Source organism: Apis laboriosa, unplaced genomic scaffold (assembly GCF_014066325.1).
Source record: "Apis laboriosa isolate Shangri-la unplaced genomic scaffold, ASM1406632v1 scaffold40_cov151, whole genome shotgun sequence".
NCBI classification, from domain to species: domain Eukaryota; kingdom Metazoa; phylum Arthropoda; class Insecta; order Hymenoptera; family Apidae; genus Apis; species Apis laboriosa.
The window spans coordinates 2,981,980-2,997,384 of NW_025223180.1; the positions used below are offsets into that span (position 1 = coordinate 2,981,980).

Here is a 15,405-nt window from a genome sequence, read left to right on the forward strand (position 1 = left end):
ATATATATATATGTATAAGAAACGTTTGCGAACCAACAGTCACATTAACTCTCTGATTTTCGTTATTTTTGCCCCTGGTGGAAAGTTTATCACGAACCTGTCCATTTCGATGTGGAAGTTCTACAACACGTACAATATCGTACACCGATTTTATCAACTCGTTTAAAATCTTTTACAGGGAAGCTTCACTTTGAAATATCCATATACCGTCGAACGATTATACGATCAATTTTATTTTGATTTTTACATTAAACACACTCGCGTTCCATTCCTTCTCTTCTATGTCAAAAATACATGCCACTCTTTTTTATTAAACAATTCTTCACCCGAACGATATTTAAAAAAAAAAAAAAGGAGAAAAGATATCCATAAAATCATAGAAACATATTTTCATCGTGGTATAAACATATCGAAGATGACAGATACCGATAGATAAAAATATTTTATACGGAACGTAGATGATGGAAAGGAACACGTCACAAAAGTATCAATCTCCCTTAACGTTTATTTTATTCGAAATTTTTATCATTGTTCGAGAAATTCCCCTTTCTTCCAGGATCCCCCTCGATCCTTCCTGTCTGTATACGCGCACACACACACACACACACACATACGTGATGAAACATTCGCCACGTCGAGAGGATCGCGTGCATCTTCTACCCGTCGCTGGCATTTAAATGCAAAAGCGGAAGGCGCGACGAGAAGAATGGGGTTCTCGAGTGGTGGTGGTGGTGGTCGAGTTTCGAGTGGGATCCTCGCCACGTGAAAAATGGCCGCGAATGCACGTACGCTCGACCCATTTGACGACCCTTCCTTTCCTTAACCCTTTGCGCTCTTCGACTTTTTCCAAGAGTGGTAGGCGGCTCGAAATAATTTTCCGACCAACGTGGCGTGAAACGATTTTATACGCGTTTCTCGACAAAGAGATAAAGATCTTTGGGAGGAAGAAACCTGTTTGCAAAGATTAAGATACTGCGCTGTTATTAAAATAAAAAAATTAATAAGGAGATGTAACGAAATTTAGTATGTTGGTTCGAAATTATTTTTTTCCGATTTTGCGGAAGAAGAGAGTTTTAAACGCGTGATTGTTTATACGTTTTATATATATAGAGAAATTAATTATTTCTTATCATAAATTTGAAAATGAATTTTCTCCACGTTTGCTCGAATTGTCCCGAGAACTCTTGCCTCTCGAGCGCAAAGGATTAATATTTGCGTTGCTGCGTTTTGCGAAAGAGGAGATGAACTTTCTGTGTATTTTTGCACGGTTGTTCGTAAGTTGCTTGCACGAAACTTTCTTTTGTTCGTTGTATAAAAGAATATCAGACGTTAAATAAGTTTAAACTAGCTTAGGCCCTGTTTTTTAAACATCTTCAACATCTAATCTTCGATCCGTTCAAAAAAACTGGTCAAAAAAGATGGCAGATTCTTTTGTTTCGATTATCGAGAATATTTCTGGTTCAATGTTATATCCTATATTGTTGCATCGGTATTAATATTCTTCTGAAATATCTTTCGTCTCTTTAATTTTCCTTCTAAATTTCCTCAAATTTCCAAGAGGCGGAAGAATTTCGTTCGCAAGGTGGAACGAAACGAGAGCAAGCTGGAAGAAGAAGGCGAATTACGCGAAATCCTAGAACATCGTCCTTAGACGAGATTCCTTTGATCCTGGGAGACCTATCGACGGATCGAAAACGCTCGTTAAAACGGAAACCTCTTGCACGATAGCCGATTCCAAAGGGATCGTAAATCAGTGGGTATCGATGCCGCGTCGAACGCTTGTCTCCTCGAAGGAGGGAGGGGATTTTGAGGAGGCACTCGAGATTGAAAATTTCGTTTATCGTAAGATCCGTTCACAAATTTCGTTTATCATAAGGAGCGTAATTTAAAGGGGGGAAGTTTAGTTCTCGTTGTTGATGGAATGTACTACGAGTGAAGAATTTGAATTTTAAAAGTTATTCGAAGGATGAGGAACGATCGTGTGTTCGATAAACTTTCAACTAACCCGACCACGTAAAACTAAATTTTTCCGAGCCTTGATCTACTTTTTTATATTTATTATCCTAAATCCTCGACAAGTTCGAAGCTAGCATTTCACGTACTTCACGCTCTAAAGAGAAACCATCAAACTGTCAACTAAGCATGTAAGGAAAGATTATATGGGAGATGATAGAAACAAGAATTTATAAAGATTCAACGAAGGGATTCAACGAAGAGAGTCTCTATAATAATAAGACCTATTTCTAATACTTTTTCGAAGGTAAAAGTGTCGATAAGAAGAAAATGGTTGGCAATGAATCTTTGATGGTGGATGACGATTACTATTTTACATTTGGAACTCCACGTTTTTTCTTCCACTTCCAATTAAACAAGGTTTAGAAAGTTTTATTTCGATGGTTTCCAAGTGGAAAAAAAAAATATCTTCGAATATCCAGCGTGCAAGTTTTCACAAGATCGCTCTTTCTTGCGTCAAATTATTCCAAAAAAAACGATTCTATAAATCTGTCGTTAATCAAGCAACGCGATCGGAGAATAATCCGCAGTGCGAGGAGCGTCGATGCGCGGATCGAAATCATCGAGAAACGCGGTGGCACGCCAGCAATTCTCGTGTTTCTAGGTTAGAGGCGTTAAGGCCGATTCATAGGGATGCACAAGGAGTAGTACGTTTCGATCGATAACGGCTGCCACGCTACACCTTATTCACCAATTTCACAGTTGATCGTGGCCAAACTCTTCGATTATTCGACCATCGATTACTCGCTCCGATTAACTGATCAGTGTTTTCGGAAACGCTGGGAAGGGAGAGGTGTCAGTCCATGATGCATTCGGATTGAAGCGGTCGTTTAACGTTGAGCTTGATTTATCCTTTGATGTGGGACAGTTTTTGAAAATTTTCTCTCTTTCTTTTTTCTTTTTTTTGGAAATAAGTGGTAGATGCAGATGTGTATTTAAAATTTTCGATGTTTGTTTCGAGTGGAAGAAGATTTTTGATATGGGACAGTTTTTGAAAGTTTTCAGTTTTCTCTTTTTTGGAAAATAAATTGTTTGGAGGTAGTTGATAGTAATGATGCAGATGTGTATTTAAAATTTTCGATGTTTGTTTCGAGTGGAAGAAGATTTTTGATATGGGACAGTTTTTGAAAGTTTTCAGTTTTCTCTTTTTTGGAAAATAAATTGTTTGGAGGTAGTTGATAGTAATGATGCAGATGTGTATTTAAAATTTTCGATGTTTGTTTCGAGTGGAAGAAGATTTTTGATATGGGACAGTTTTCGAAAGATTTAATTTTGGAAATGAGGTAATTTGACGATAATATATATATATACATATCGATCGTATAGGTTTTTCTTCGCTAATAAGAATTATTTTTAAACTTTTAAAATTTCACAATTAGAGGAAGAATTCTTAATTAATTTCTAAATTTTGAAGCATAGAAACTCGTTAATTCAGCCGAAATAACTGTTTGAATCACAGTTGTTTCCTTTATAATATAATATACCAAATATTTTCAGCCAACAGTTTCCTCTAAAACTTTCCTCCTAAACTCTGACCATCCTCTCGTCTCGTTCGCTCTATCGTCGACTCCAGCAACTCGCTCCTCTTCCGCAATCGTTTATCTTCGTACATCTCCTCTCGGATGCAACCGATGTTTATCATCAACACGTCTCGATTCCTAGCGCATTAAACTCGAAAGAAAAATTCGTTTCGTCGAAAGTTTTCCTTTAAACATCCGGTTTAATATCCGGCTTCGTTAATGCTCCGAGCCGATCAAAATTAAATCCACTTTCACGCTTTCTTCGAACTTTCGCGATAATAGATCGGAAATAAGAAAAAATCGTCCCCAACTCCTATTACATGAATCGCTTGTTCCCCAACAGGTTCGAATAAATGGAGTTCTACCCGGTGCGATTCATTCTATCTCTCTGACCCAAATACCTCCCTCCGACCTCTTCCACATAAATTCCGCCACCGATTCATTCGTCAAAAAAAAAAAAAAAAAAAAAAAAATGAAAATACGCTTCCTCGTCCATGTTCCATTGCAAAGTTTAAAAAAAGAAAAAAGAAGAAGAAACGTTAAATTCGCGCGAAATTTTTCAAGCTTGACGATGGAATCATTCGATTAAGGGACTGTGACGTGGTTCGACGAGCAGTGGGATGGGAAAAAAGATAAAAGGGACGTCGAAAAGAGAGGAGATTTTGCGATTATGTGCGGGGAGGGGGGAACGAGGTCGGGGCCGAAGGTTCGATCGAAGGTCGAGCGATCGAGAGTCCACCGGCGTGTGAAGTTTCGTCGGCTGTGCGTTGTTTTCCGTCCGCATTACGGCGAACCATTAATTCAAATTAGAGCACATTTCACCGGCTCGCCGTCCCCGAACAGCGTGTGCGTATGTAGGTCAATAGCGTCCTCCTCCCGCGACACATTTCGCCCGCTGGAGGAACAACCGACTGGCCAACCGACCAATCCTCGCCGAATGATAATAATTTTCTCCCCTCAGACGCTATCCTCCTCCTCCTCCTCCTCCTCCTCTTCTCGAGAGACAGGGAACTCTTTCCCTCTTCCGCTTTGCTTTTGTATCGCGTGGTTGTATCTCTCGCGAGGCGGGAAGGGGTGAGAAAGAGAGGGATTTTCATTAAGCCGCCATTGAACTGGCTTCTTCGGGGTTGTGTTAACCCTCGTAAGTAAGGGTTAAACATACCGTGACCGGGTCAAAAGAGAAGAAGTACTCGTGCTAAATACTCGCGGATACTCTAAATTTATATATATGTATTAATTATCGATCGATGTTACATGTTCGATATAATTTATTCGCGAAATGTAACAAATTTTTTTTTTTTTTTAAATTTTTACTCGACGATACGTTGCTTCGTTATAAAAAAAAAAATTTTCCAAAAAATCGGAAGAAAATTCTCTTTTCCGTTCATCCAAATCACGTGTCTTTTTCTTTTTTCTTTTTTTTTCTTTTTTTAGTACAACGGAATCGAAGATTGCCATAAAAATAAATCAAAATGTCTTGCGCTGCGTCCAGTAGCATTCCTTCGTATACCAGAAGAAGACAAGAAGAGGAATGGAATTGTAAATTCTGCTAATATTTCTTCTTCTCGTGTCCGAGGCTCCTTGAAAACCTTCTCCTAGGGGATGGAGGGGAGGTGAGGGCTGTAGGGGCCGCGGTAACTTGAAATATTTAAATAATCGCGTGGCTGAAGATTGGAACGGACATTTTCCAGCGGGACGATTTTTAAATAACTTATTTTCAAGCGTGCATCACCGATACGCGTTCCACATTTACATGGGTCGTCCATCCCTAGGGATGGGTCGATTGGTGGGATAAATCAGCCGAGCATGTTTATATCGTTGCATCGTGCATTCGTGTATTCGTTGTCGTTTCGATTTTCCTTTCCTTTTTTTCTTTTTTTCTTTTTTTTTTTTTTTTTTCAGTGCAATAGAGATCCATACACGCACACACACACACACACACACACACACACACACACATATACACGTAAGGAGAGTTCGTTAGACAGGAAATTGCGAATCTTTCGTTTGATTGACATTATACGATAGATTTTCGAAATATTTATTGTCCGTTGATGAATCGAGTTTGATTTAATGATGATTTTAATGGGGTGTTTATATCGGTGATTTATACCCGTGGAGATTTTTCATCGAGGTGGTGTTCGCCAATCCTGTATATGAATTATGAAATCGTTCGTATTTCCGGGAAATATAAATAACTCAGGAAGTTGATTTGTTAATTGTTTATGATCGTGTATGACGGAGGATCGTGAAAGAGGCGGAAAATAAAAAGTGTGAAATAATATACGAAACGACTACTACTGCTTGTTATATCGAAACTTTGCGGATATGATTTATTACGCTCGAAATAAAAAAAGCGAAACACGTTTCTCCTTTTTATCCTCTTCCTTTCGTTTCGATAAAATGTTGGCGATCATTTTTTTGCTTTTTCTTTTTTTTTTTTTTCTGCGTGCGTTTTAATCGTTCGAAAAGAGCGAGAATTAAGAAAACAGTAGGTGTATAAAGGGGAGGGAATTTTAATTTTTGAATTAGAATTTTTCAAAAAAAATTTCTTCAAAGAATTATCGAGGAAACGTTGAAAATTCTTTCGCGATATGCGGAAAAATAAAAGTGCGGAAAGTTTCGAGAAAATTTGAAAGTTTATTCGTACAAAGAGGACGAATAGATCGCGCAAACGCGAATTCTTGTAATCCATTTCTGTTCCTTGCTCATTTCCGCTCAGATCCACTGCCATTTCATTTTCAACCATGTTTCTCTCCTCCCTACCCATAAATTTCCGCTCCGGATTTCGTTTTCCGAATTATTAGTAACTTTGTTTGCGGATAAACTTTAACCTTCCGATGAAAGGAATTACTGAATATCCCGTGGAAAAATCGTATTTTCCTCCTCGAGAAATCCTCGATCGTAATCTAACGAGCGTACGAATTTTTCTTTCGCTTTTCTTTTTTTCTTTTCTTTTCTTTCCCTTTCTTTTCTTTTCTTTTCTTTTCTTTTCTTTTCTTTTCTTTTCTTTTTTTTTTTTGGAGGTCAAAAAAAAAAATGTATCAATTATATAATTTCATTTCAACCGATAATGGATATTTTCTATTTCTCGTGGCGAAATGAAATATTGATCTACGTCGTAATTGATTTACATTACATTGTACGTTTTATTAATTTAACATGGCGTTATCTCGACGTTAATAACACGTACGAAATCACGTATGAATATTTCTTTTCGATCACGAAAGATTCGCCTATATTCCATTAAATTCCATTAAATTAATTTAATATTTCAACACTTCGACGTGAACAATACGAATAAATCTACGTGTAATTTTTTTCTTTCATCCTTTCTCTCTCTCTCTCTCTCTCTCTCTCTCTCTCTCTCTCTCTCTCTCTCTCTCTCTCTCTCTCTCTCTCTCTTTCGTACGTAAGAGTTTAAGATATCTGTTAAACCAACTTCGCATCATCCAAGTGTTATTTAAAAATTTCCATTCGTTCGAGATAAGAAGAAAAATCGAAACTCGAATTCTTCGAGTTCTTTCTCACTTTCTGTGTAAAATTCAGAGGATTTATTATTAATCTTCAAAGACTTCTCGTTCTTTCTTCATTTATAGTACACGAAATACAGAATAGAAAATCATTCGCTCTCGCCTCGTCTCGTGTTAACGCGTTTGTTCGGATTAAATTTGATTTAGCTTATCGGGGATAATTACTCGGCTAATATCGGTTAAATCTAACGGATAAATCTTATCTGTCGTTGCATCATGTGATCGGCTACTCGATCATTCCTTTCAATCTGCCCGATCAAAACAATCGGGCGTATCATATCTATCGAACGAAATCGAGGAGCGAATCGTTTTGAAAACGATCGAAACGATTTCAAAAAATATTTAAGAACATAATCGACATTTATTTATCGATGGAATGATAAAAGGAATCACAAGACAATGATTGCATCATCATCGATCTCTTCGAACGACTGCACTCTGCTAAAGAGTAATAAATATGTATATATATATATATATATATTTTCATGGCTGAAAAGAGCAAATATTTTTCCGCCTGCGAGTATATTATTCAATAGTTGACAAAGAGTCAAGATTGTTTTTTCAAAATTAAAAAGAATTTTTATGAATACGTGTTAAAGAGTCAATAATTTTTGATGAATATTATAAAACAGAAATGGAAATGAAATCTCTACGAATGTATCGAAATTAAAGAATGTGAAAGAATCAATTTTTTTTCGAATTGAGAAAAAGAGATAATTTGGAAACGAATAAATAAATTTTCACGGGAATGATTTAACTCTTATCGAAATTCAATGAGAAATTCTTGGCATCGAGTATTGAATTTATATCTCTATAAAAAAGCGTGTGTGTGAATACAAAATATGAAATCTGTACAAAATTGTACAAACAATTTTTTTTATACCAAATATCATCTAATAAAGTGTTTACTTCGATCGTTAACGGGTGATCGATACATGGATGCTCGAGACGGAAGAAAATTCCTTCTTAAAACAAGAAGGAACTCGAGGAACACGAACGAGGCGGAGATATATTTAAAGAATTTATTTATAACAGGAAAGACTTTGCAAAGTGACGCACATATTTTTTTTTTTTTTTTTTTTTTTCACTCACAAACAAGTAACGTTACGCAAGCAAAGCTAAAACTATTATTCCACGAGTGCAACAACCTATTCGATTCGTCAACCGTTCAACATCCGCGGGTGTGTCGAACAAACAAACAGTTTCTATTTCTATTTTTATTTCTTTTATCATTAAAACGTTAAAACGCTCGTTCTCGTCCAACGAAAATTTCGCATCGAAAATTGGAAAAATAATACAAATAATACAAATAATGGCGGGTGCCAGTGTTTTCATTTGAATCGCGCGATTCAGAAAAATATTTTCAAATATTTCTGATTTACCAGCTCCGTTCCTTCCTTTTCAACTTTCGTTCGTTCGAAAACGATATTATTCTTCAATCAGGGGAGTCGGGAATGGATCCAAATTTTCTTCCAAAAATTCCCGCTAGCTTGTAAGGAGGAGGGGAGAGAGGAAGAGAGAGAGAAAAAAAAGGGGCGCAAGAACCTCGTTGAATTTCAATTGGATCCGATCGAACGTCAACACGATAACTTTTTCTCCGATTGGAAAATATTGGACGAAGGGGGGAGTCATTAGCGCTTCCTTCCAGCCGAAAACTCGAATTAAACGTTAAAAGTACCCCCATTTGTCCCTTTATCGAGTTTCGCGGATGGCCAATAGACGTATTTTTCCGCTAGTGCTCAGAAACAGATGACAGAGGAGATTTCGATTCGATCGTTGTTTATTTGTTTAAAATCGATGCGTACAAGTGTCGATTCTCTCGTATTGATTGAAAATTTTAATATTTGGGTGCAATTTTTACCATGGAATTTTCTTTGAATGAGAAATAATTAAGAAGCTTTGGAAATTTTCGTAAGATTAAAATTCTTATTTTTTCTTTCTTTCTTTCTTTTTTAACGAAATCATTTAATTTCATTTCGTGTTCTTTTAACGTATCGTCGATAACGATACGAAACATTGGACGAAGACATAATAAAGAAAGAATCGTATTAGATAGAGTGTAGACATTTTGAATTGCAAAACAGGCGATGAATTGATTAAGTTTTCCACAACGTCCAAGTTTTTAATTTATGCATTAGATTTTTTTCTCCCCAAAGAAAAAGAACTGAGAAGTGAAGATGTTTCATCCGAAAGATGTTACCCTTATTTGATCACAATTATCATACAATTAACATTTTGTATCGTTTAAAAGTAGCCTCTTATTCGTTTACAAAATTTCCAAATTCCAAATTTTTTTCAATACGTATTTTTTCTACGAACAAGCTCAAGACGAAACTAATCTAAACTAAACGATGAATCCTTTGACGGCATTAACTTTGAAGCCAACTATTAATGAAAAATGACACAATTTTCATCGTCTCGAGTAATCCTCCGAAGCAAATATCAATTACTCTTCCTCTTGATTAAATGTTATACAAATTCCAGTAAGAATTTATTCGAGGAATCTACTTACATTTTCTCATAAAACTTTTTTCAGATTAATAAAAATATCCCTCTACGAAATTCTTCCCTCTTCCATAACAAATCCCATTAGCAAAGGGAGGAGACTCGCTCGAAAACCGTCGTCGAATTTTACAAACAGCGATCGATAAAGATAATTTATTTTTCAAAAGAAAATTCGAAAGAAACAGAAGTCAAACGATCAAAATTATTCTCAAAAATCGATCATCGAACCCCAAATATCCAAATATATATTTATCCATCGAGAACGATACTCTTACGTCGCCTAATCGCAAACATAAAATAAACTCTCCCCCAAATTTCCTTCGAGTTTCCATTCGAGATGGACAAATCGTTTCCTTTCCGCGCGAACGAATGAGAGGAGGTTTCCAAGGTTGCTCGATTTGCAGAAAATCCGTGGAAACATCCCCGACGAAACCTCGAAATCGAAGCTCTCTCGATGGTTAGACGCGGCATCGACTCGAAACTTTGCCAGGCCGGTTCCAAACTTATCCTATTACGAGTTTTCCAAACTGGAAGGGGAGGGGGAAGGAAAAGATGATTTCTTCCGGGAATGTATCGACAATCTCGAGGAAACGCATCGAATTTACACAGTGTGGAAGTCTCTGTAATAACAATGTATCGAGAGATAATTCGTGGAGTGCGTTTTTCGAAGGGTGAATGTGAGGAAGTTGCATCGAGGTTTCAAGGTTAACGTTGTTACGTGTATTCCTTCGATTCTTCGTGGGGATCGATGATTATAAAACTTGTAAGAGATTGTAAATTTTATGTTTTGATTCCATTTAATTTTAATTTAATTGTAATCTCTTACGACGAATATAATAGTGGTTTAGGCTTAGTTTAAAAATAGAATTTTGATGAGTTGAATTTGATACGAGATATTTGCGAAATTAGGCAAAGTTAATCGTAGAATGGTTACGTTTTATATTAAATTAGTTTGCAATTAAATTTAATCAACGTTTAATCATTATGCATGTTTTCAATCGTTCGACATGTTGTGCAATAATTTTAATTAGTAACATCGATTTCAATTAATCTTTCGCGAGGAAAGAATTTCATCGATTCGATTTGTATTCCCCCACAAGGATCAATGTCTCTAATCTCTCTCTGTTTCGCATCAAATATCAATTAACGAGCAAAAACGTTCGATATATTCTTTAAAACAAATTTGTTTTATTAATACTATAAGAACCAATCTCTGATCTCTTTACGATTAGATGAATTTTTCAAACGCAAAAATTCGAAAAATCTCGTTTTAAATATTGATGGTATATTTTAAATTTTACGTAGGATAATACAAATGGTAAAAAAGATATTGATGTTTTACAGGAAAATCGCTCTAGTCATTATCCTCACGAGAGCCGGTTTGGATTTGGATCCGAACGCCTTGAAAAGATTGAAGATCACGGTCCCGAAACTGGGCCTAATACCGTGGCTGATCGAGGCGTTTGTGATAGCCATACTCACCAAGTATCTTCTTGATTTGCCCTGGATATGGGGTTTTTTCCTGGGAAGCGTGGTAGCCGCCGTTTCACCGGCGGTTGTCGTGCCTTGCCTCTTCAGGTTACGCTCCAAAGGTTACGGCGTTGCCAAGGTAAGGAAATCGTAAACGTAAATCGCCGATGTCCAATCAAATTCGATAATATTATAGATCGATGTAAGATTAATGTAATAGGAAAGGAATTTTCCTCCGATCGAGATTGAATCTGTTGGAAAAATGAAGCAATCTCGTTTCTTTAACTCTTCGACGCTTTATTCCAAATTTACAAAAATGTGCCTATTTTTTCAATAGGATGCTAAATTTATAATACATAAGGAATCTTTCTCTCCAAATAATTTCACGAAGAAGGTACAATATATCTTAAAATTATTCAACGAATATTTAAAATATTGTATAGTGTTAATGTTCAAGTATCGACAAAGATTAACATTTAATTTATTTTTGGAACGAGGATATAATTTGGAAGCAAATGGAAATTTAATAACTTTGGATATTACGTTTTTCCAAAGAAAATTTAAGTTAATTTATCTAAAAACAGAAAAGCAAAAATAGAGTTGAAAGAAAAAACCAAACTCATAAAAATTGTCTAACTTCTAATTTCCCATATTTCCAAATCAATCAAAAACTTATCTTTCCAATTCTATTTCTCCTTCCAAATATCCTCCTTAAAAATAGCTCAGTTCAACCAAAGATTTACCAAAGAATTCCAATTCTCTAAACTTCAAACTCTACTCAAACCCTTCTTAAAAATAATTCAAATCGTAATCGTTTTCTCATCGCGTCGAATCCCATTTAACCCTTTGCACTCGTCTGTCGCCATATAGGCGACATTTTACATTATTTGGGGTCAAATTATAGCCAGATAATATTACATAATATTCATTTAATTAAATTTATTTACAATTAATTAAAATCATATTTTCAAGAAATATGATGTCCCTAACATATTATATAGATTTTCATATTTCAAAAGAATGTGAGATGCAGATTAAATATGTTTATTTGCTAATTTTTTCTACTAAACCGGAAATTTTAATTTAATGTTATGTTCGCATAAAAATATTTTCCTTTTGATTGATTATGAAAAAAAATTCCGAGTTGATGGGTAGTAGCCTTTCGAAAAAATTCCGAGTTGATTGGTATCCTTATCGAATATATATACGAGTGCAAAGGGTTAAACTCGTTCGAATTTGAGAATTCAGGGGCGTCCCAAGAGTCTTCAAGTCTTCGTCGTTAATTAAATTTTCTTTCGGGTCCACGTTGCTGCCTCCATTGCAACACGCGGGAAAAATTCGTAAAGGGAAACAAGACTCCCTTTCCCCTCCCTTTTCCCTTTCTAAACTTGTCGCGAGATCCTTTCCCCTCTCATAGACGACCAACTTTCTTTCGAAACACGTTTAGAACGAGTTGCTTTTTCCCTTTTCCATTTCCTTCCTTCCTTCCTTCCTTTTCCGTCCAATTACAAAAGGGATGAAATTTGATAAGTCCGGAGTTATACGAATGAAATTAGAGGATTTTTATTTTTTCATTTTCATTTCAATTAATTATTTACCACTTGTTTAACTTCTTAGATAATTTCTTTACACCTTTTGTAATTTATCAAATTTTAAGATTACGTATAGTGTATTATTATCGAAGTGGAACGTATTTTTCTCCCTGAAAAAAGTTTCAAAAAAATAAAGATTTCGTTTTATGGATAATCTTTCTCAGAATTTTTTCTTTTTTTTTTTTTTTTTTTTTTTTTGTCGTCCACGTGCAAACTCGAAAATTTTCTAAATTTATATCGTATCAGTATCGTGCTCTCGGCTTTACACGATTTAATTGGTTAAACCGTTTAAAACCTTTTGAAACGTTTCCAAGGATCGAGGCGTTTTCTGCTTCGGTCTGGAAAACCGATGACGATAAATTCGACGAAGAACACCATTGAACGTGGACATGGGTCGTGGATTAAACAGCATTCTGTAATCGCGGGACTTACGGATCTCCGCGTTCGGGGACACGAGATCTCGGATGGACATGGTCCATGCGCGGGGGAGGAAGAGGGAAATGAGGGGTGGAATTGGAGAAGAGCGATTGATTAAAAGGAATCGCCAAGTTTAGAGGTTTAACTTTGAATTAACGTTTAAGCTTGGATCAAACTGGATCTGATGATCTTTTTTCGCGAGATCGATCTACGATTTATTTTCTTCTTTTTTTTTTTTTTTCGAATTTAGAATTTGAGAAGGGGAGGGGGTGAAGTCAATGGAAAACTCGAGAATATATTTTATTTTTCAAATTAGTTCGAGAAGAGAAGTTTACAATTTTATCTTTTTTTCACCAGAACTCGGTCTCGAATTCAAAGGATTTCCGTTTACCTCGCATTAGATGGGATTACAGGTTGAACAACGTTTCGTAATTAGATCGGAGTAACGGGTGAATTTAACCGGTTATTCGAAGTTTATACTGTTAGCTACGGATACTAATTGTTAAAAATTATACAGAAGAAGCTAACTCGTAATTTATTAAATTCACTTTCCACTTTCTACATCTTTGTTGCAAATATAAATGCAAACAAAAAATTTCTCATCCATGGACTATTCCCTCCCTACATTATTCTTATATTTATCTTATATGAATAAATCCACGATTCCCAGTTTCTCCTTCCTAACTTTTTTTTTTTTTTCATCCTCAAACGCAATTCAGAAATTCCAATTTTTTTTTAATCGATCCTTACCTTTTTTTCTTCTCTCTCTTTTTCCTTCAATCTTTCTCTTCTTTCCATCCTCAACGCATCCTCGCCAAGGGGATGTAATAACTTATTTCCCCCTTCCTCCCTCCCCTTATTATCGAACTTCGCCATTCGTTCTTTTTCCCATTCGTTCGTTCACCCCCTCATCGTTGGGAATATAAAATTAAAATGAAAGGGAACACGGTCGGATAATCGCTAAAGACAATCTCTGAAACGCACGTTTGAAACTCGAACCCCTCCCCCTCCCCCCCCTTTATATTATAAAGGCTGTCGAAAATATGGTTTGTCGATGGCAGGGGCGAAGGGAGGAGGGGGTGGGGGTGGTAATCGATATTCGGACAGGGTTGGTGGTGGGTCCCTTTTTTTATTCGCGGGACCTTTATCCTTGCCTCGTTGGAATGGGCTGTCGGCAACAGTTCTTATTGACAAATCGACGTATTCGTCAAATCTCGGGACGCGAGAGAATTTCAATGAATGGCTAATTGAATACCGCAGGCGTCTAACCATAACGATCCACCGACTACTTGTCTCGACTTAAAGAATTTCGATAACGGTTCATCATCGTGCGGCATGTAATCGAGTCGATTAATTGTAAACGAAGAAAATACGCGTCATGAAATCGAATTTATTCGCAATTCGAATTGTTAAAGAAAGATCGAGGAAAGAATGGATAAATCACGAACGGATCTTTTAAAAGGAAGTTTTTAAAAGAAGGAAAGTGTTTTAAACACGATATTTTCATGGCAATAAGTAGAAAAGTCGTGCGATTCTACTTTTACTTTTTGAAATAAATTAGAAATAATTCTGCTATTTTTAGTAGCTTTTAGCGATTACGATTGAAATCTTCGTGTGAACGAAATAAATTGGATTGTTGTCGCGCGGATATTGGAACGTAACAAATACTTTATATATATATATATATGGGTGAGAAGAAGAAGCAATCAACGTAATGAAAGTAAGTACAACAAGTTCGCGTGGAAAAGTGAAAATATTTAAAAAGCGGGGCGTTTAAAGTTTCACAACGATAATAATCCTTTTTTTCTTCTGCACGAGAAAAATAATGTCACGTATATCGAACGTTAATTAATTGTTTAGCAGGGTGAATGGGAGGAAGTAAACGAGACTGGTTCCGTTTAACAAGAAAAGAATTATTATTGACGAGTTAAAATTGACGATATTCGTTGCTTTTTCCACAAACTTGGTTCGAACCATTTCCAGCTATCAAGTAGATTAATTTTTACTATCCCGTAATTACTTTGATGCATCTTAATAATAATTTGCAGAAAATCGTGTAATTCTTGCGGCCTTCGTTATGCTATTAATTAATTAGCACAAGATTTACACAAGTCGTTGGATCGAGAAATAACAAAGTAAATTGTCGAAGAAAACTTATTTCAGAGTGTCCTACTTTTCTTGAAAATCAAGAAAAGAACACGAAATAAAAATAAAAATGAATCGAAAAGTAAGTCAATCGATAATTTCAAATAATAATATTTGAAATAATAATAACAATAATGAGAGAAAATCAAAAACTTATCTTCCCTTCGAAAGATCTTCGAATTCCAATTTCAATCGCAATCATCGACTTCT

General features: G+C 35.8%; 1 protein-coding gene across 6 annotated transcripts in view; it reads left to right on the forward strand.

Moving 5' to 3' along the window:
* Positions 1-15,405, forward strand: part of LOC122715780 (sodium/hydrogen exchanger 9B2) — a 98,254-nt gene that overhangs the window by 28,093 nt on the left and 54,756 nt on the right. For all 6 annotated transcript variants that reach the window (XR_006346906.1, XR_006346907.1, XM_043938226.1 and 3 more), the window contains exon 4: positions 10,916-11,180. Coding sequence is in view for 4 of the 6 variants with exons in the window: in XM_043938226.1 (XP_043794161.1) it covers positions 10,916-11,180 (265 nt within the window). In the remaining 2 variants the exon portion in view is untranslated. The remainder of the gene's footprint in view (positions 1-10,915; positions 11,181-15,405) is intronic.